Genomic DNA, 21,507 nt, shown 5'->3' on the forward strand with positions numbered 1-21,507 from the left:
CACTTCACAGCGATGTCGTCATCAGAAACATGCGAGATGGCTATTCAGTTCAGGTTTTTAATATTTTTAGATAACAGTTACTTGTATCATCATCATCATCAATAGTGCTAAAGCCCTATGAAAGAGCATCGACCTTCCCAAGTCTATTACGCCAGTCAGTCCTATCCATTGCCAACCGTTTCCAGTTTGCTGCGCTTATTTTTCTCCCATCCTCATCTACACCATCCTTCTATCTAAGTTTTGACCTACCCCTACTTCTACTTCCCACAGGTTGTGACATAAGGATTCTTCTAGAAGGATTGTTATGCTGTAATCTTGCTAAATGTCCTGCCCATCTTAGTCTTCCTATTCTTATAAGAGATACTACGTCTTTACCACCAAATATGTTTATATCTGTGGTATACCTCATAGTTGTACCTCCTCCTCCAAATACCATTTTTACAGATGTCACCGAATATGCCTCTCAGGATCCTTCGTTCAAATATAAGCATAAGGTTTTTATGTGCCTTGGAGATGGTCCATGTCTCCGATCCATATGTCAACACTGGTTGTATAAGGGTTTTGTATATAGTTATTTTTGTTTTTTGGCTTAAATTTCTGCTTCTCATATGTCTACTCAGCCCAAAATAGCATTTGTTCGCTAGGATTATCCTTCGCTTGATTTATTCCGTCATGACGTTCTCCTTGGTGATCAGGGAGCCTAAGTATGTGAATTTGTCCACCACTTCAAAGGTAGAGTTATCAACAGAGAATTGGTGACCGATGTTTCTGGCTCTATTGTTGAGTGTTGATGCCATCATCTTAGTTTTCTCCTCGTTTACTTTCAGGCCCATATTTTTTGAGGCATTTGAGAAGGTGGTATACATTTCTTCTAGTTTGCGTGTTGTGCGGGGAACTAGGTCCACGTCATCGGCATATGCCAAAATTTGGGATGATTTATTAAAAATATTTCCTCTGTTGTCTATTCGGGCATCTCTGCATTCTTCTAATTTTCTCCATGTCTTATTGCTCTCCATCTTGGAACGTTTCCAGAGACAATCAATATTTCTAAATTATTTTCATTCCTGTAGGCCACGTGTCCAAAAAACTGAAGAATTCGCTGGAGACAGTCTTGCCTTAATATTAAAGTGGTTTAAAATAGACACGTTTCTGCTGTCAGCAATCCACGGTACTCGGAGCATTCTTCTCCAATACTACATCTCAATAGATCAATCTTCTGACACTATTCTGATCTGACTGAAGAGTCCAATTGTCAGAACCATGCAGGCAAGGCGAAGAGTAATGGTTTTACAAATTGTATTTGGTTCTTGTTGTAATCACAGAACCTATACTAAATTTACAATCAAGATGCAGTAGAAATAAACAAACCATAACACGTTAAATACTACTGGGAGCACTCCCGAATCATAATTTACAATGTATATACATACATTGTAAATCCCAAATAATAATTTCCAAAGTTTGTACATTGTAAATTATGATTCGGGATTGCTGCTAGTAGCATTTAACGTGTCTTGGTTTGTTTATTTCTACTGCATCTTGAATGTAAATTTAGTATAAGTAGTTAATGCTGCCTACCATATCACACTCATGTAATTTATTATGTATCTAGTTTTTGCATTATCTTTTGTGTATCCAAGAAAGTGAAAGAAGCCATTTGGTTTTTAATCGAAGCCTATTTTTATTTTTAGGTATTCAATAAGCAACTGTCCCTAGCTACTAACGCTGCTCAACAGAAGATAGGAAGTGGACTCTGGGGCCATATGTTGATCAGTACAAATGTATTTACTAAAGCTATATTTACTGTCACTGGTAAAGATATGGCCGTCTTCATTGATCAGTGGGTCAGAACTGGAGGACATGCAAAATTCCATTTGACGTCAGTTTTTAATAGAAAAAGGTAAGATAATCATAACAATTGATCTTCTTTCTACTATTTTGATATTTTTTATGTCTAAACCGGTCGTATTGCAGCCAATTGGTTTCTTGTACATTGTGTATGTGTTGAATAATTGCTTTGTTGTTTAAAGTTGTTTACTGAGTAAACTTTACTCATGTACGTACTATTTTGATATATATCTGCCTATTATAAAGTTGCCCTTCTTCTTCTTCTGGTGCCCTGTCCATTTACGTAGATTTTGGAGCCACTCACGTCTTCTCCTGCCTGGTATTAAGCTGCTGTCTGTTATTTCCTGGACAGTCAATTGAAGTAGGCCGTACTTATCGTGTCGTGTCTCACTATGTAGTCTAGATATTCATATTCTATTTGTTTAATTATGCTCACGATTTCTTTTTCAATTCTGTGCATTACCTCTATGTTGGTGACATCTTCGTTCCAGGATATACGAAGAATACGTCGGAACACCCACATTTCGAATGCATCTAGTTTTTTTTTTTCATGAGCGTCTCTGTCAGCGCTCAGGCCTCCGAACCATATAGTAAGATCGGAAAAATGTAGCTAGTGAAATGCTTCAATGCGTGAAAACTTGGAGTTAAGGCTCAGGACGTAGTTCCCACTGATGGCATTAACCCTTCCCATTGCCTGTTGCAATTCATCTATGCTACATTTTCAAGACATTTTTTAAATATTTCCTCGGAGTAGATATTGAAGATAAGTGGGAATAAGATACGCCCTTACGCCCCCTGTGATGTAGCACACTTCTTTCGTTCTTCATGCTTTCAGTAAGTTCATTCCCAATTGTTACTCTTGCTCTTTGGTTCCAGTATGGGTTTGACACAATCCGAATTTCCTTTCGTCAGAACCTGTCTTCAGTAGAATATCTATTAGTTGTTTATGATTAATATTGTCAAATTTTTTTCTAAAGTCGCACTTTTCTGAAGGATCATATTGAAAATGAACCGACTTGTATATATTGTTAAATAATTTTTATGGAAAGATTTTGAAAAATTATTTTATGTCAAAGACCACGAGACCGTAGATTTTCATGACCCTGTATATTTTAACGCTGGTCAAATTTTATAAATAAAATAATTTAGCAGTAAGAAGTGTTTCGCAGAGGAGTAAAATTTGAGTGGTAGAGTTTCTACGAACATTTTATAAATTTCAAAAGAACAGACTACAACGGTTGTTTAGAAAGTTTAATGTATACCGAGGTAGATTTAACAATAGACAATGCTTTCTATAGGGTTTCTTAGAAAGAAATGAAAGTAAACAAATTTGTTTAGTTTAAGATATAGGGTTTTTTTAGATTGCAAATAAAAATAATTTTAATATCTCCTAGAAATTGAGAAGAAAGAAATTCTGTATACAATACTATTTTTTCTTAAGAAAATAAAGTAGGGATATGATGTTTGGTGAATGCGTGTGATTGGCTATGAGAGCGATGGAAGGAGAATGGAGTGGTGAGTTTAAAATTGATGAGAGAAAAGGGAATCATTGTGTAATTACTATCGAAAGAAATCAGTCCGGTTTTAAAGTAGTGTATTTGTGCAAAGTGTGTTAATTTGGTGACCGTGGAAGCAGAATCGTGTGACGAAAACGAGACCGAGTCGAGAAGTCCAAACTCCTTGTGTCCGAAAAGATTCCAGTTTCTGTAAGTAACGAGTAGCAGTATTATATAAACTTTGCACGAGGTACCTAGTTGAGGGGATTCTAAAGATTGATATTGTTTTTATCGAGTCGGAGATTTTAATTTGTGGAGAGAATCCGAACTAGTGCTGTTTTTAAACAATTGAAAGGAGAAGCACATTGGGCAGAATCAGAGGAGCACGTCGTGGGAGAACTAGGACAACACAATCCAGTAGAATAAATAAGGACGTCGGCAAAGGTTAATCAGATTATTTGTGAAAAGAGAGAGTTGTTTTGTATTATATTTCAATCAACGGTATTACATACCATAATTGTTTTTTTTAAGCCACGTCAACTTAATAGTATTACAACATAAATTATTCATTCATAAATAAATTCTTAGAAGATATAAGTAATCAATTTAAAAAGTGGAAATTAAAATTTGTTTTTTTTATTATAATATCGCATCGACCACGCAGGGTCATTAGCGCATTTAGGTTAATGTAACAATAATTTATATAAACAATGTATAAGTTAATAATGATATGTTTGTTACAATGTGGGTTTTAGATCTTTTGAAGTATTTGAGAGTCTTTAAGGTACGAACATATTTTTTTAGTATCTGTATTTTCTTCTAGGGCCTCTTTTAGGGAGTTGGGCATGTTATACTTCCATCGTTCACTGTTATATTTGGGACACTGGATTAAAAAAATGTTTTACCGTTAGATCACTGTTGCACATTTCACACACTGGTTTATTTTTGCGTTGTAGTAAGTAGTCATGAATAAGTCTTGTATGACCGGTACGGAGACGGGTAAGTATCACTTGTTCTCTTCTGTCTTTTATTCTTGGTTTCCAAAGATGTGGGTGTTTGTTAACTTCGTATAGTCTTGATGGAGTGTTGTTCCAAGTTTGTTGCCATTTTTGAATTTTTGTTTTGTTTTAATAGTGATTTTAAATGGTTTTGCACCAATTTGTTACTTTCTTCGGACACAGGGTTAGTTGAAGCACTTTTAGCTAGTTTATCTACAACTTCATTACCTTCAATTCCGACATGAGAAGGCACCCATAAAAAGTGAACTTGGATGTTCTTATTTGAAATGTTTTTAAGTTTTTTTTTAATCAGATTCCATTGAATTAGAGAGTTGAAGATGATGTATTAATAAGTGTCTGTAGATGCGTCACTGTCTGAGTCAGTGTGAATGTGTTGCTTTACTATTTTATTTCTTATTCTAGTGCATTTGACTTTAATTTTTCGATCCTTCAGGTAAGGGTATATGTCAGATAATAGATCTATGACTTCTGTTGTCTCTTCTGTATACATTTTTGCGATACTCAAAGGGTCTGCTGCGTTCTCACAGTTTTCAAAAAAGTCTAATAACTGTTCGTAAGTTATAGGGTACTTGGAGTTTGGGTTGTCAAATAATATTTTAGTGTAACTTAGCATTTCCTCCATTTTTTTTGTTGTGATATTTCGATCTGATTTTATTTTTTTCTCTTTATTTTTTGGTGTTATGAAAGTAGGATCCTCTATAGATGTAGTAGCTGTTGGAGAGATTTGGGAGATTGTGCGTTTGTTTTGTGCTTTGTCTGTGTTTATATGCTGTGTCTTATTTTCTAGGTCGATTTTAAGAGTGTTTGTCTGAGTTTTTTGGATTGGTGGATTAGTTGTTATTTCAATCGGGTCTGTGTTTGGAAATTTATTTTTGATGTTGGATTTCTATCGCTTTCAGTTATTGAATCTTGGGATATTTGTGGTTGTGAGAAAATCTGTAGTTCTTTGTTTGTTTGCGAGGAGATAGTTTGGTCGTTTGTGGGTGATGTTAATTTGGGATTTAGTGTGGTGTTAGGTTTCGGTTTCTTTAATATCTGGGTACCTTCTTCGTGTTCTGTTAGTGGTTGTTCTTCTAGCTGACTATATTTTTCATTGGCAGAGTTATGTATGTTCGCTTGATGGTCAGTTTCCATTTGATTAATTGGACTACTTAATGATGATAAAGAAGGACAGTCAGCATCTTGATGTCCGACCGTCTTGCATCTGGAGCAGTTTAAACCGTCTATGAAAATGTATATTCGATATGATGTATGGTCGAAAGAAATTAGGAATGAGTCAGGAATCGATTCATTTTCTAAAGGACTTATGAAGATTTGCCTTCTAAAGCTAAGCACGTGGCTGTATTCCGGGTCTTGCATACCTACTCGTAGAAACGTCATGTTGGAGACAGATTTTATACCCGTAGTTTTTAAGTGCTCTTCAATTATGCTATTAGGTATAGTAGGAGATACACTAGATATTAGGCCTTGGGCCCGCATATACAATTATTATTTATGACCACACCGTTGAAACTTTTTGTACTTGTTATTTGGGTGAAGTCGGACAAATTTTGAGCTTGGCGCTTTATGGTAGTGGGGCGTTTGTCTGTCAAGCGGTGACGAAGTTGTCAACTTTATGCAAGAAAAAAATTTATTACCACATTGGTCATTCTATTTGAATCAATGGATTTTATCATATAAACAACGAAAACAATTTTGTCGGACAAAAATATTGGGGCATACGACGCGTCGGACACGCTAAATATGTCAAATTTATGAAAATAATAAATTTATTACCACATGGATAATTTTAACGGTATCTACCATAAAGCATTTTTACAATAATGTGGTAACCTTGTCGGACAATTTTCACGGGGCATATGCGCAGTCGGACGCGCCGAAGATGTCAATTTCCTGAAGTTTTTTTATTTACAACCATTTTTCCGACAACATTAGTAGGTTATAAGTAATTATATTCTTAATCAAAAAATCAAAGTGTCGGACAAAAATATTGGGGCAACTCGACAGTCGGACAAAAAATTTAATTTTTATTAGTAAACTATACTTTCAAATTATGCTGGGTTCGTGCATCCCTTATCTTTACAACCATTTTTCCGACAAAAGTAGTAGGTTATAAGTAATTATATTCTTAAACAAAAAATGTAATTGTCTGACAAAAATGTTGGGGCAAACGAACAGAAAACTTAATTCTTTTAGGCTATCGACGAGGAGGTATTATCAAAAAAAAATTTTAAAACAGAGTTTCTCGGTTACTTTTGAATCGATTTAGCTGAAAATTGGTACACACACTAAGTAAAGCATTTAAAAGGGTATGACGTAGGTCGGAACCCAAAATTTTCTTAAAAAATTTTCCGACAAGAGGGAAAATTTTAGAAAAATTGTGATCTGATAATGTGTGTATATACTCCTTGAACAACGACAAACATCGTTCTGTATTTTTTTCTGGAATTAAAAAAAAATTTTCAGCACATGTATCAGGTTATAAGTAGTTATATTCCAAATCAAAAAATCTAAGTGCCCGACATAAATAGTGGGGCACATCCAAAGTCGGACAAAAAATTTAATTTTTATTAATAAACTATACTTTTAAACTATTCTGGGTTCGTGCATCCCTTATCTTTACAACCATTTTTCCGACAAAAGTAGTAGGATACAAGTAATTATACTCTTAAACAAAAAATGTAATTGTCTGACAAAAATGTTGGGGCAAACGAACAGGAAACTTAATTCTTTTAGGCTATGGACGAGGAGGTATTATCCAAAAATATTTTAAAACAGTTTTTCTCGGTTATTTTTGAATCGATTTAGCTGAAAATTGGTACACACACTAAGTAAAACATTTAAAAGGGTATGACGTAGAGCTGTACCCAAAGTTTTCCCAAAAAAATTTCGGACAAGAGGGAAAATTTTAGAAAAATTGTGATCTGATATTTGCGTACATACTCCTTGAACAACGACAAACATCGCTCTGTAGTTTTTTTTTCTCGAAATAAAAAAAAAATTCCGACACAAGTATCAGGTTATAAGTAGTTATATTCCAAATCAAAAAATCTAAGTGTCCGACAAAAATATTGGGGCAAATCCAAAGTCGGACAAAAAATTTAATTTTTATTGATAAACTATACTTTTAAATTATGCTGGGTTCGTGTACCCCTTATCTTTACAACCATTTTTCCGACAAAGGTAGTAAGTTACAAGTAATTAGATTCTTAAACAAAAAATGTAATTTTTTGACAAAAATCCTGGGGCAAACGAACAGAAAACTTAATTTTTTAGGCTATCGCCGAGAAAGTAATATCAAAAAATTTTAAAAGAGTTTTCTCGGTTATTTTTGAATCGATTTAGCTCAAAATTGGTACACACACTAAGTAAAACATTTAAAAGGGTATGACGTAGAGCTGTAGGTTCTTAAAAAATTTTCTGACAAGAGGGAAAATTTTAGAAAAATTGTGATCTGATATTTGCTTACATACTCCTTGAACAACGACAAACATCGTTCTGTAGTTTTTTTTCCAATTAAAAAAAATTTCAGAAACAAGTATGAGGTTATAAGTATTTATATTCTAAATCAAAAAATCTAAGTGTCCGACAAAAATATTGGGTCAAATCCAAAGTCGGACAAAAAATTTAATTTTTATTAATAAACTGTCTTTTAAAAAATACTGGGTTCGTGCAACCCTTACATTTAAAACCATTTTTCCGACAACATTAATAGGTTATAAGTAATTATATTCTTAATCAAAAAATCAAAGTGTCGGACAAAAATATTGGGGCAACTCGACGGTCGGACAAAAAATGTAATTTTTATTAGTAAACTATACTTTCAAATTATGCTGGGTTCGTGCATCCCTTATCTTTACAACCATTTTTCCGACAAAAGTAGTAGGTTACAAGTAATTATATTCTTAAACAAAAAATGTAATTGTCTGACAAAAATGTTGGGGCAAACGAACAGAAAACTTAATTCTTTTAGGCTATCGACGAGGAGGTATTATCAAAAAAAAATTTTAAAACAGTGTTTCTCGGTTACTTTTGAATCGATTTAGCTGAAAATTGGTACACACACTAAGTAACGCATTTAAAAGGGTATGACATGGGTCGGAACCCAAAATTTTCTAAAAAAATTTTACGACAAGAGGGAAAATTTTAGAAAAATTGTGATCTGATAATTTGTGTACATAATCCTTGAACAACGAAAAACATCGTTCTGTATTTTTTTCTCGTATTAAAAAAAAATTTCAGCACATGTATCAGGTTATAAGTAGTTATATTCCAAATCAAAAAATCTAAGTGCCCGACATAAATAGTGGGGCACATCCAAAGTCGGACAAAAAATTTAATTTTTATTAATAAACTATACTTTTAAATAATTCTGGGTTCGTGCATCCCTTATCTTTACAACCATTTTTCCGATAAAAGTAGTAGGATACAAGTAATTATACTCTTAAACAAAAAATGTAGTTGTCTGACAAAAATGTTGGGGCAAACGAACAGGAAACTTAATTCTTTTGGGCTATGGACGAGGAGGTATTATCCAAAAATATTTTAAAACAGTTTTTCTCGGTTATTTTTGAATCCATTTAGCTGAAAATTGGTACACACACTAAGTAAAACATTTAAAAGGGTATGACGTAGAGCTGCACCCAAAATTTTCCCAAAACAATTTCGGACAAGAGGGAAAATTTTAGAAAAATTGTGATCTGATATTTGCGTACATACTCCTTCAACAACGACAAACATCGTTCTGTAGTTTTTTTTCTCGAAATAAAAAAAAATTTCCGACACAAGTATCAGGTTATAAGTAGTTATATTCCAAATCAAAAAATCTAAGTGTCCGACAAACATATTGGGGCAAATCCAAAGTCGGACAAAAAATTTAATTTTTATTAATAAACTGTCTTTTAAAAAATACTGGGTTCGTGCAACCCTTACCTTTAAAACCATTTTTCCGACAACATTAGTAGGTTATAAGTAATTATATTCTTAATCAAAAAATCAAAGTGTCCGACAAAAATATTGGAGCAACTCGACAGTCGGACAAAAAATTTTATTTTTATTAGTAAACTATACTTTCGAATTATGCTGGGTTCGTGCATCCCTTATCTTTACAACCATTTTTCCGACAAAAGTTGTAGGTTACAAGTAATTATATTCTAAAACAAAAAATGTAATTGTCTGACAAAAATGTTGGGGCAAACGAACAGAAAACTTAATTCTTTTAGGCTATCGACGAGGAGGTATTATCAAAAAATTTTTTAAAACAATGTTTCTCGGTTACTTTTGAATCGATTTAGCTGAAAATTGGTACACACACTAAGTAAAGCATTTAAAAGGGTATGACGTAGGTCGGAACCCAAAATTTTCTTAAAAAATTTTCCGACAAGAGGGAAAATTTTAGAAAAATTGTGATCTGATAATTTGTGTACATACTCCTTGAACAACGACAAACATCGTTCTGTATTTTTTTCTCGAATTAAAAAAAAATTTCAGCACATGTATCAGGTTATAAGTAGTTATATTCCAAATCAAAAAATCTAAGTGCCCGACATAAATAGTGGGGCACATCCAAAGTCGGACAAAAAATTTAATTTTTATTAATAAACTATACTTTTAAACTATTCTGGGTTCGTGCATCCCTTATCTTTACAACCATTTTTCCGACAAAAGTAGTAGGATACAAGTAATTATACTCTTAAACAAAAAATGTAATTGTCTGACAAAAATGTTGGGGCAAACGAACAGGAAACTTAACTCTTTTAGGCTATGGACGAGGAGGTATTATCCAAAAATATTTTAAAACAGATTTTCTCGGTTATTTTTGAACCGATTTAGCTGAAAATTGGTACACACACTAAGTAAAACATTTAAAAGGGTATGACGTAGAGCTGTACCCAAATTTTCCCAAAAAAATTTCGGACAAGAGGGAAAATTTTAGAAAAATTGTGATCTGATATTTGCGTACATACTCCTTGAACAACGACAAACATCGTTCTGTAGTTTTTTTTTCTCGAAATAAAAAAAGAAATTCCGACACAAGTATCAGGTTATAAGTAGTTATATTCCAAATCAAAAAATTTAAGTGTCCGACAAAAATATTGGGGCAAATCCAAAGTCGGACAAAAAATTTAATTTTTATTGATAAACTATACTTTTAAATTATGCTGGGTTCGTTTACAACCATTTTTCCGACAAAGGTAGTAAGTTACAAGTAATTATATTCTTAAACAAAAAATGTAATTGTTTGACAAAAATCTTGGGGCAAACGAACAGAAAACTTAATTATTTTAGGCTATCGACGAGAAAGTAATATCAAAAAATTTTAAAAGAGTTTTCCCGGTTATTTTTGAATCGATTTAGCTCAAAATTGGTACACACACTAAGTAAAACATTTAAAAGGGTATGACGTAGAGATGTACCCAAAATTTTCTTAAAAAACTTTCCGACAAGAGGGAAAATTTTAGAGAAATTGTGATCTGATATTTGCTTACATACTCCTTGAACAACGACAAACATCGTTCTGTATTTTTTTTTCCAATTAAAAAAATTTCCGACACAAGTATAAGGTTATAAGTAGTTATATTGTAAATCAAAAAATCTAAGTGTCCGACAAAAATATTGGGTCAAATCCAAAGTCGGACAAAAAATTTAATTTTTATTAATAAACTGTCTTTTAAAAAATACTGGGTTCGTGCAACCCTTACTTTTAAAACCATTTTTCCGACAACATTAGTAGGTTATAAGTAATTAGATTATTAATCAAAAAATCAAAGTGTCGGACAAAAATATTGGGGCAACTCGACAGTCGGACAAAAAATTTAATTTTTATTAGTAAACTATACTTTCAAATTATGCTGGGTTCGTGCATCCCCTATCTTTACAACCATTTTTCCGACAAAAGTAGTAGGTCACAAGTAATTATATTCTTAAACAAAAAATGTAATTGTCTGACAAAAATGTTGGGGCAAACGAACAGGAAACTTAATTCTTTTAGGCTATGGACGAGGAGGTATTATCCAAAAATATTTTAAAACAGTTTTTCTCGGTTATTTTTGAATCGACTTAGCTGAAAATTGGTACACACACTAAGTAAAACATTTAAAAGGGTATGGCGTAGAGCTGTACCCAAACTTTTCCCAAAAAAATTTCGGACAAGCGTTAAAATTTTAGAAAAATTGTGATCTGATATTTGCGTACATACTCCTTGAACAACGACATACATCGTTCTGTAGTTTTTTTTCTCGAAATAAAAAAAATTTCCGATATAAGTATCAGGTTATAAGTAGTTATATTCCAAATCAAAAAATCTAAGTGTCCGACAAAAATATTGGGGCAAATCCAAAGTCGGACAAAAAATTTAATTTTTATTGATAAACTATACTTTTAAATTATGCTGGGTTAGTGTATCCCTTATCTTTACAACCATTTTTCCGACAAAGGTAGTAAGTTACAAATAATTATATTCTTAAACAAAAAATTTAATTGTCTGACAAAAATGTTGGGGCAAACGAACAGAAAACTTAATTCTTTTAGGCTATCGACGAGGAGGTATTATCAAAAAAAAATTTTAAAACAGTGTTTCTCGGTTACTTTTGAATCGATTTAGCTGAAAATTGGTACACACACTAAGTAAAGCATTTAAAAGGGTATGACGTAGGTCGGAACCCAAAATTTTCTTAAAAAATTTTCCGGCAAGAGGAAAAATTTTAGAAAAATTGTGATCTGATAATTTGTGTACATACTCCTTGAACAACGACAAACATTGTTCTGTAGTTTTTTTTTTCTCGAATTAAAAAAATTTCCGACACAAGTATCAGGTTATAAGTAGTTATATTCCAAATCAAAAAATCTAAGTGTCCGACAAAAATATTGGGGCAAATCCAAAGTCGGACAAAAAATTTAATTTTTATTGATAAACTATACTTTTAAATTATGCTGGGTTAGTGTATCCCTTATCTTTACAACCATTTTTCCGACAAAGGTAGTAAGTTACAAATAATTATATTCTTAAACAAAAAATTTAATTGTCTGACAAAAATGTTGGGGCAAACGAACAGAAAACTTAATTCTTTTGGGCTATCGACGAGAAGGTATTATCAAAAAAATTTTTAAAACAGTTTTCTCGGTTATTTTTGAATCGATTTAGCTCAAAATTGGTACACACCCTAAGTAAAACATTTAAAAGGGTATGACGTAGAGCTGTACCCAAAATTTTCCAAAAAAAATTTCCGACAAGAGGGAAAATTTTAGAAAAATTGTGATCTGATAATTTGTGTAAATACTCCTTGAACAACGACAAACATCGTTCTCTATTTTTTTCTGGAATTAAAAAAAAATTTCAGCACATGTATCAGGTTTTAAGTAGTTATATTAAAAAATCAAAAAATCTAAGTGTCCGACATAAATAGTGGGGCAAATCCAAAATCGGACAAAAAATTTAATTTTTATTAATAAACTATACTTTTAAACTATTCTGGGTTCGTGCATCCCTTATCTTTACAACCATTTTTCCGACAAAAGTAGTAAGTTACAAGTAATTATACTCTTGAACAAAAAATGTAATTGTCTGACAAAAATGTTGGGGCAAACGAACAGGAAACTTAATTCTTTTAGGCTATGGACGAGGAGGTATTATCCAAAAATATTTTAAAACAGTTTTCTCGGTAATTTTTGAATCGATTTAGCTGAAAATTGGTACAAACACTAAGTAAAACATTTAAAAGGGTATGACGTAGAGCTGTACCCAAAATTTTCCCAAAAAAATTTCCGACAAGAGGGAAAATTTTAGAAAAATTTTGATATGATATTTGCGTACATACTCTTTGAACAACGACAAACATGGTTCTGTAGTTTTTTTTCTCGAAATAAAAAAAATTTCCGACACAGGTATCAGGTTATAAGTAGTTATATTACAAATAAAAAAATCTAAGTGTCCGACAAAAATATTGGCGCAAATCCAAATTCGTACAAAAAATTTAATTTTTATTGATAAACTATACTTTTAAACTATGCTGGGTTCGTGTATCCCTTATCTTTACCACCATTTTTCCGACAAAACTAGTAAGTTACAAGTAATTATACTCTTAAACAAAAAATGTAATTGTCTGACAAAAATCTTGGGGCAAACGAACAGAAAACTTAATTCTTTTAGGCTATCGACGAGAAGGTATTATCAAAAAAACTTTTAAAACAGTTTTCTTGGTTATTTTTGAACCGATTTAGCTCAAAATTGGTACACACACTAAGTAAAACATTTAAAATGGTAGACGCAGAGCTGTACTCAAAATTTTTCCAAAATAATTTCCGACAAGAGGGAAAATTTTAGAAAAATTGTGATCTGATATTTGCGTACATACTCCTTGAACAACGACAAACATAGTTCTGTAGTTTTTTTTCTCGAAATAAAAAAATTTCCGACACAAATCGGGTTATAATTAGTTATATTCCAAATCAAAAAATCTAAGTGTCGGACAAAAATATTGAGGCAAATCCAAAGTCGGACAAAAAATTTAATGTTTATTAATAAACTATACTTTTAAATTATGCTGGGTTCGTGCATCCCTTATATTTACAACCATTTTTCCGACAAAGTAGTAAGTTACAACTAATTATATTCTTAACCAAAACATGTAACTGTCTGACAAAAATGTTGGGGCAAACGAACAGAAAACTTCATTATTTTAGGCTATCGACGAGGAGGTATTATCAGAAAAAATTTTAAAACAGTTTTTCTCGGTTATTTTTAGATCGATTTAGCTGAAAATTGTTACACACATTAAGTAAAAAATTTAAAAGGGTATGACTTGGAGAATGGAGAAGAAGACACAATGATGAACTCCAGACAATATACGGAGATGAAAACATAGTACGCTACATTAAATCAAACAGAATACGATGGGCGGGTCACGTACTAAGATCAAGTGACGAAAGACTTCTAAACGCCACATTCTGGGAAAGGCCCGATGGAAAAAGGTCAGTTGGTCGCCCAAGAAAGAGATGGAAGGACGCAGTAGCCAGCGATCTACGCAAAATGGGAGTACAGCAATAGGAAGTAGCTGCTCAGGACCGACAACAATGGAGGGAAATAGTAAACGCGGCCAAGACTCACATAGAGTTGTAGAGCCAAATGATGATGATGATGATGATGACTTAGAGTTGTACCCAAAATTAATTTTGGGTATTAACTACAGTTACATTATTAACTACATTTTTTAACTACAGTTAAGAATTTAATATTCACCATTGGCGCGCATACGGGTAATATGAGCCGAAAAATACGTAATTTAATATGAAGTCAAAAATGTATAAAAATTAATTTTTTTTAAATTGTACCAAAACGCCCCATTATTTTTGTCCGACAAGTGATCCAATATGCATTACACATGTAAAAAAACAGTACAAAATAAAAATAACATGTGTGGTAATAAATAAAAAAATTTCAGGAAATTGACATTTTCAGCGCGTCCGACTGCGCATATGCCCCGTGAAAATTGTCCGACAAGGTTACCACATTATTGTAAAAAGGTTTTATGGTAGATTGCGTTAAAATTAGCTATGTGGTAATAAATTTATTATTTTCATAAATTTTAAGTTATTTTTCGGGTGTAACTACAATGATATTATGCTAAAAATGATGGTGTATCGCATATTTAAAATGCGTTTATCTCGAAAACGGTTGAGTTTAGGAAGATGAAAGAAGTATACCTTTTTTAAGTAAAACTAATAAGAAAATAAAAATTTTAATGTCAAAATTATACAGAGTGAGGGATAAAAAAAATTGAACGTAATAAATGAGTGCTGAAAGGCATATGTGGCGCCCTCTGGGCAATGCATAATTTTTGGTAAGGAATATAGATTTCTCGACCCAAGAAACCCGCAGATATAAAATTTCATGTTGTTATCTCATACCTATCAGGAAATATTCAATAATAAATAAAAAAAAAGTTTAACTTTGACACCCTGTATCTCGGCTATTATAAACTTTGTACTAAGGTAAGTTAGCTTAAATCGGCCTATTTTAACCTCAGGGACCTGAGGTTAAGCTATGGCCCATTCTTTACCAAACACCCTGTATGCATAAAAATTACTTTTTATTTTAATTGTACCAAAACGCCCCATTATTTTTGTCCGACAAGTGTTCCAATATGCATTACACATGTAAAAGAACAGTACAAAATAAAAATGACATCTGTGGTAATAAATAAAAAATTTTCAGGAAATTGACATCTTCGGCGCGTCCGACTGCGCATATGCCCCGTGAAAATTGTCCGACAAGGTTACCACATTATTGTAAAAAGGTTTTATGATAGATACCGTTAAAATTATCGATGTGGTAATAAATTTATTATTTTCATAAATTTGACATATTTAGCGTGTCCGACGCGTCATATGCCCCAATATTTTTGTCCGACAAAATTGTTTTCGTTGTTTATATGACAAAATCCATTGATTAAAATAGAATGACCAATGTGGTAATAAATTTTTTTCTTGCATAAAATTGACAACTTCGTCACCGCTTGACAGATAAACGCCCCACTACCATAATGCGCCAAGCTCAAAATTTGTCCGACTCCACCCAAATAACAAGTACAAAAAGTTTCAACGGTGTGGTCATAAATAATAATTGTATATGCGGGCCCAAGGCCTATATGATTAATCTCTGGGCAGGAGTTATTAGTCTTCTTACTTCAATTTGATTGCCGTCAATAATTACATGTTTGTGGGAGCTAAGAAATTGGTCAACTATATATTTAGACGAGAGGTAGATGCAGATGCAGTTGTTTGCGATTTTGGATGCCCAAATAACATTTTTGGGCTGTACTATTGATCCAACAGCTTTTACATATTCAAAAACTTGTATTCCTTGTATGGTTGAAGTATGATACCTTGGTCTTTGGAAGGATGTTTAAAACTGTTTAATGCTTGAGAGTAAGAGATATGTGACGTAGTCGGTGTATTTCGTAAAGTAGTAGTCAACTCCGGTTCAGCCATCGTCTCGTTGAAAATTTACATGCATTGGAACAGTGGATCCGAAGCCGGACCTGGCCACTTAACAAAATTTGACGGCAGCCTAATTACTTGAATCAGCAAAAAGTTGTTGTCGATAATCGATAAATTGGATTGAAATCGATTAAATATTGCTTTTTAACTTCTGATTTTATGGTTAGATATAAATAATGTAATTTTGTACTCACAGAATCGTTGGTTTTTTAACACACTGTCACATTTAAACTTTATCTTGCAAATAGTATAAAAATGAAATTATATTTCAACTTTTAACTACTTGAATTTATAAATTTGTCGGGACCGATATAAAGCTGTAAGATTTTCTGTTTTCTTTTTATAATAATAATAAGAGCAATCTACCGATTCAATCGAATGGATTTGGTTCACAAAGGAGATAATAGAATTAAAGGTTTTTTTTTATGATTAGTAGGGAGTGCAATTAGAACGAAAAGATACAATGTTTCGGAAAAAATCAAACAAGGTTATATTTTTCTAAAACTTTTTTTGTTAGTTTATAAATATGTTAAAGTAAAAAGTTCTACTCACAAATTTCGCCGCGAATTGTTTATTAATTGTTTAAACAATAACAATTTTTTTGTATAAATAATGTTAAGAATATGGGTGAATTCAACATTTTATTTTGATAAAAAATGTTTTTAATTTAGTTTTGATTATGCTGAACCCGAATCTGACATTAAAATTTGCAAATTCAAAATGGCGCATTCAAAATGGCGGATTTTTTCTAAAAATCCTTAAAAAGTAGTTGTAAAATCTGAATTTTTTTTATAAAACGTGTTTGTTTACATATATGTGGACATTTTTGAGAGGTTGCTGAACCTGAATCAAATTTTGATTATAAATTATAAAATGGCAGATTCAAAATGGCGGATAACTTAAAAAATAGTTGTAAAATCATAATTTCTTTACAAAATGTATTTATTTCTACATATATTTATTTTTGAGAGCTTTGATAAACCTAACTTAAATGTTAACATTATAAACTATAAAATGGCGCATCCAAAATGCGGATTTTCTAAAAAGAACATAAAAAAGAACATTTTTCTAAAACATTTATTGTCTTTATTTTTAACAGGTTGTTGAATCTGAATTAAAGATTAAAAATTTAAATTGAAAATGGCGGATCCAAAATGGCGGATATTTAAATGAAAAACAAGTAGAATACAATCAAACAAATATGGAATTTCATTCTTAAAAAAAGATAAACAAATAATTTTCACAATAATATTAAAAATTAAAATGTATTAGAAAGAATATTAAAAAAAAAAACAAATTTTTGATTAGAAGGATATAATTACATATTGGAACATAGTTTTTAATTACAAACAACTTTTCTTTATAAAATTTTTCGATATTGTGAAATATAAAGGTACTTTACTCTTGAGCGAAATTCATATTTTTTGACATACCTCGTACAAAATTAACAAAATTTGATATTTGATGGTTGCATCTTATGTTCTATATGATACAGAGTATTTTATAAAGAATAACTATTTTTCGTAAAACTAATATTAAAAAAGTTATCAATAGGTTCCAAGTTACGCAGACATACTGTATAAGAGCTAAAAAAATTTTTTTTGTTGAACATTTATTATTGTTGAAGCTTATTATTAAATGTATTTTAGGTAAGTTTTACAGAAAAAAGTTTTGATCACTCTGTATATACATTTTTTCAGCTGGTAATTTTCGGTTTTTGTATTACATTTTTGTTATCTTTCTTAGTTTTCTCAAAAAGAAATTGTTTATTTCATTTTTAAACTAAAATAATTCAGTATTTTTTAAAGATTTCATCCCAAGCTTTAAAAAAATAGCAAAAAAATTGTATTATATTTATTCAAACTTGAGTAATACCGTCTTAAAGTGGTGGGAATTCTGTAAAACTACGAAGTTTTAAAAAATTAAATTTTTTGAGACATCGTATTATTTGAATTAAATTTTTATGATTTTTTTTGAACGAAACATCGTTTAGTAAGATGATTAAGAGGTAAGTTGTGCAAATTTGAGAGTTTTATAAGTAAAATTGTATTAGTTACACATTTTTAAATCATTTTTAAACAAAATTCATGTAAGGCTCAATTTCCGCCCACACGGTACTTATGTCCATACATTTTATTTCTTTTTATTACAGCCATAAGATAGCTTATTTCATCTTCTTTCATGTCCAATTTGTAAAATTTCTTTTGATCAATTAGTTAAAGAATTACATTAAAAAATCTCAACCGTGCACTTCTTTCAACGCTAGTTTACAGTGCGCCAATGTGTGTGAGAAGGGTGACTTTAGCGTTATAAATAAAAAATTACAGAAGCTAGAGATTTAATTTTAGAAAAATCTTTATATAAGGTTTTTTTTTGTAAAATTTTCTGAATTTTTCAATGGTCATGTCAGTTTTTTTCTAAAAATTATATTTTCGGAGTTATTTAAAAAAACATCTAACTTCGCTGTTCATTTGTTTAATAAAAAATGAAGCACCCACTTCTCAAGTAGAACTTTTTGATATATTGTTTATTAAACATTTCTTAATGAAATTACAAAAAGTTTTATCTTGTTTGATTTTTTCCGAAGTGAAAATCTAAATGCACTCCCCTATAGATAATAAATTTTACAACAGAATAAAGTTTAGCATAAATTTAAATTTTGTATATTTTGTGGTATAGTATCTAAATAAATCGTAGTTAGAAAATTTATATGAGTTTTGAGTATATTTATTTTCCCTGTTTGTTCTGGATAAAGCAAGCAACGAGGAATACTAGAAGCCACAAAATAAAGGTAATACATACAATCAATTAGCCCTAAGAATAGGTTTTACATATTGAAAAAAAAAATTAATTTTGTTTTGTTTTATGAGTAGCAATTAACACAAATAATTAATTAATGTAATTAATAAAAGGCATCTTAATTTCATAACAAGAAGAAAATTCAGATCAATAAGAATATATTGATATTTTTTTAGGAATACAATCGAACTGGAAATACGACAAGATGCAACATCATCCTTAGGGATCCGGAAGTACGTTGGACCCCTCTTAGTTACCCTTCAGGAATTAGATGGTACCTTCAAGCATAGTTTGCAAATAGAGAACACGGTTGTGAAATCGGACATAACGTGCCATTCAAAAAGTCGAAGGAATAAGAAAAAGAAAATTCCTTTGTGCACTGGCGAAGAGGTTGATATGGATTTGAGTGCAATGGAGTAAGTTTTTAATATGTATTTATAACTGCGAGTGCCAATTCATGGCTACTCTTACTTTATTGGCGGCCGCACTGAAAAGCTCTGTAATATTTGTTTGAAACCATCCTCTCAGGTTCTTCAATCAGGATATCCTTCTTCCAAGACTTTTCTGCCACAAATTTACAACATTGTAATACTAACTATTCTACTAACTCTCTCTCTCTCTCTCTCTCTTGTCGTTTCCCCATTACTGAGGATCGTGATTTCTTCCAATATTCCTAACAATGTTTCTCCATTGGTCTCTATCTTCATCCGCTCTAAGAGCTTCGCAGAATGAGTTTCCAGCTGAATTCTTTATTTGGTCGAACCATCTAGTTGGTGATCGTCGTCTTGATCTTCTCCCCGGAACGTTTCCAGAAACAATTAATCTCTCCAAGCTGTCGTCACCTCTGCGAACCACGTGACCAAAGAACTGCAGAATTCGTTGCAGACGTATTGTGGACATCCTTTTTTTATTCTTGAGTTGGTTTAGAATGGAAACATTTGTCCATGAGCTGTCCAAGGTATGCGCAGCATTCTTCTCTAGCACCACATTTCAAAGGCATAAATTTTTTGGCGCTCGCATGCGCGAAGAGTCCAAGTCTCTGCTCCGTATAGAAATATTGAGAATACAAGGACATTCACCAGTCTCATCTCGATATTTTGAGAGATAGATCTGTCTTTCCAAACTTTAGTTAGGCGACTCATCGCATTTTTTGCCATACCAATACGTCTCAGAACTTCTGCTTCACAGTTACCATCGTTAGTTATACTAGACCCGAGATAGACAAAGGTGTTTAGTATCTGTTATCCCTGTAACATGTTAGTCAGTTGAATGGTGTCGAATCTGTCGACCACCATTATTTTTGTCTTAGCTTTATTGATTTTCAGACCAACTGTATTGCTTTCATACACAACTCTTCGCAGGAGATCAAACATTTCTTGCTCATTTGCTGCTATAAGTGTAGTGTCATCAGCAAATCTTAAATTGGAGATTTTCCTACCAGCCACTATTACTCCACCGGCCCATCCTTCTAAAACCATCCTCATGACATGTTCACCATAAATGTTAAATAAGTCAGGTGACAACACGCATCCTTGTCTAATACCAATTCTACTAACTGTTCTAATATAAATACTTTTTAGTGATTCGCCAGTTTTATGGATACGTCTGGACCCGGAAATGACCCTTCTGAGGTCAGTTGTTATAGAACAGCCTGATTACCAATGGCAGTACCAACTTCGACACGAGAGAGATGTTACAGCGCAAATCGAAGCTATAATTGCTTTAGAGCGATATCCCACTCCTCCGACTCGTTTAGCTCTAACTGACACCATCGAAAGTGAGCAGTGTTATTACAAAGTTAGATGTAGAGCGGCCAACTGTTTAACAAAGGTAAGATATTGAATCTTCTTCTAGTGTCGACTACACCAATGAAGCTGCTGTTTTAGCTACTACTACATCTAGTTTAAATCTTAGAAATCTTGCTGCTGCCCCTCAATGCTTATCTAACAGTGTTACTAAAATAAAGGTGAATGGAAATAGAGCTGAAAGTTTAATAGATACAGGTAGTTCTGAGTCATATATCAGTAAGAATTATGCATTGTCTATAAAAGTGAAAACATTTAGAAGTCATGGAAGCATACTAATGGCTTCAACAGCACTTAGATTGACTATCTCAGGACATTGCTTTGTTAATTCAGAAATAAACGGACATTCCTATAAAAATGTCAAATTATCAATAATTCAAGATTTATGTGCTGATGTATTAATAGGTCACGACTTGCTTAAGCAACTCTAGAAATCACTTTTGCTGGCTCAAAAATGCCTTTAGTTATTGTCCGTGTGGATAACGTCTGTAGTTTGGCATACTTAAATATAGAGCCGCCCAAATTATTCTCCAATCTATCAAA

General features: G+C 32.1%; 1 protein-coding gene across 1 annotated transcript in view; it reads left to right on the top strand.

Moving 5' to 3' along the window:
- The window catches only part of LOC114342650 (transcription initiation factor TFIID subunit 2), a 79,548-nt gene that overhangs the window by 20,908 nt on the left and 37,133 nt on the right, over window positions 1-21,507 (top strand). Inside the window, exons 8-10 of the mRNA XM_050647310.1 lie at window positions 1,692-1,900; window positions 19,336-19,575; window positions 20,740-20,989. Of these exons, the coding sequence (XP_050503267.1) occupies window positions 1,692-1,900; window positions 19,336-19,575; window positions 20,740-20,989 (699 nt within the window). The remainder of the gene's footprint in view (window positions 1-1,691; window positions 1,901-19,335; window positions 19,576-20,739; window positions 20,990-21,507) is intronic.

The sequence above is a fragment of the Diabrotica virgifera genome, chromosome 3, assembly GCF_917563875.1.
Source record: "Diabrotica virgifera virgifera chromosome 3, PGI_DIABVI_V3a".
NCBI classification, from domain to species: domain Eukaryota; kingdom Metazoa; phylum Arthropoda; class Insecta; order Coleoptera; family Chrysomelidae; genus Diabrotica; species Diabrotica virgifera.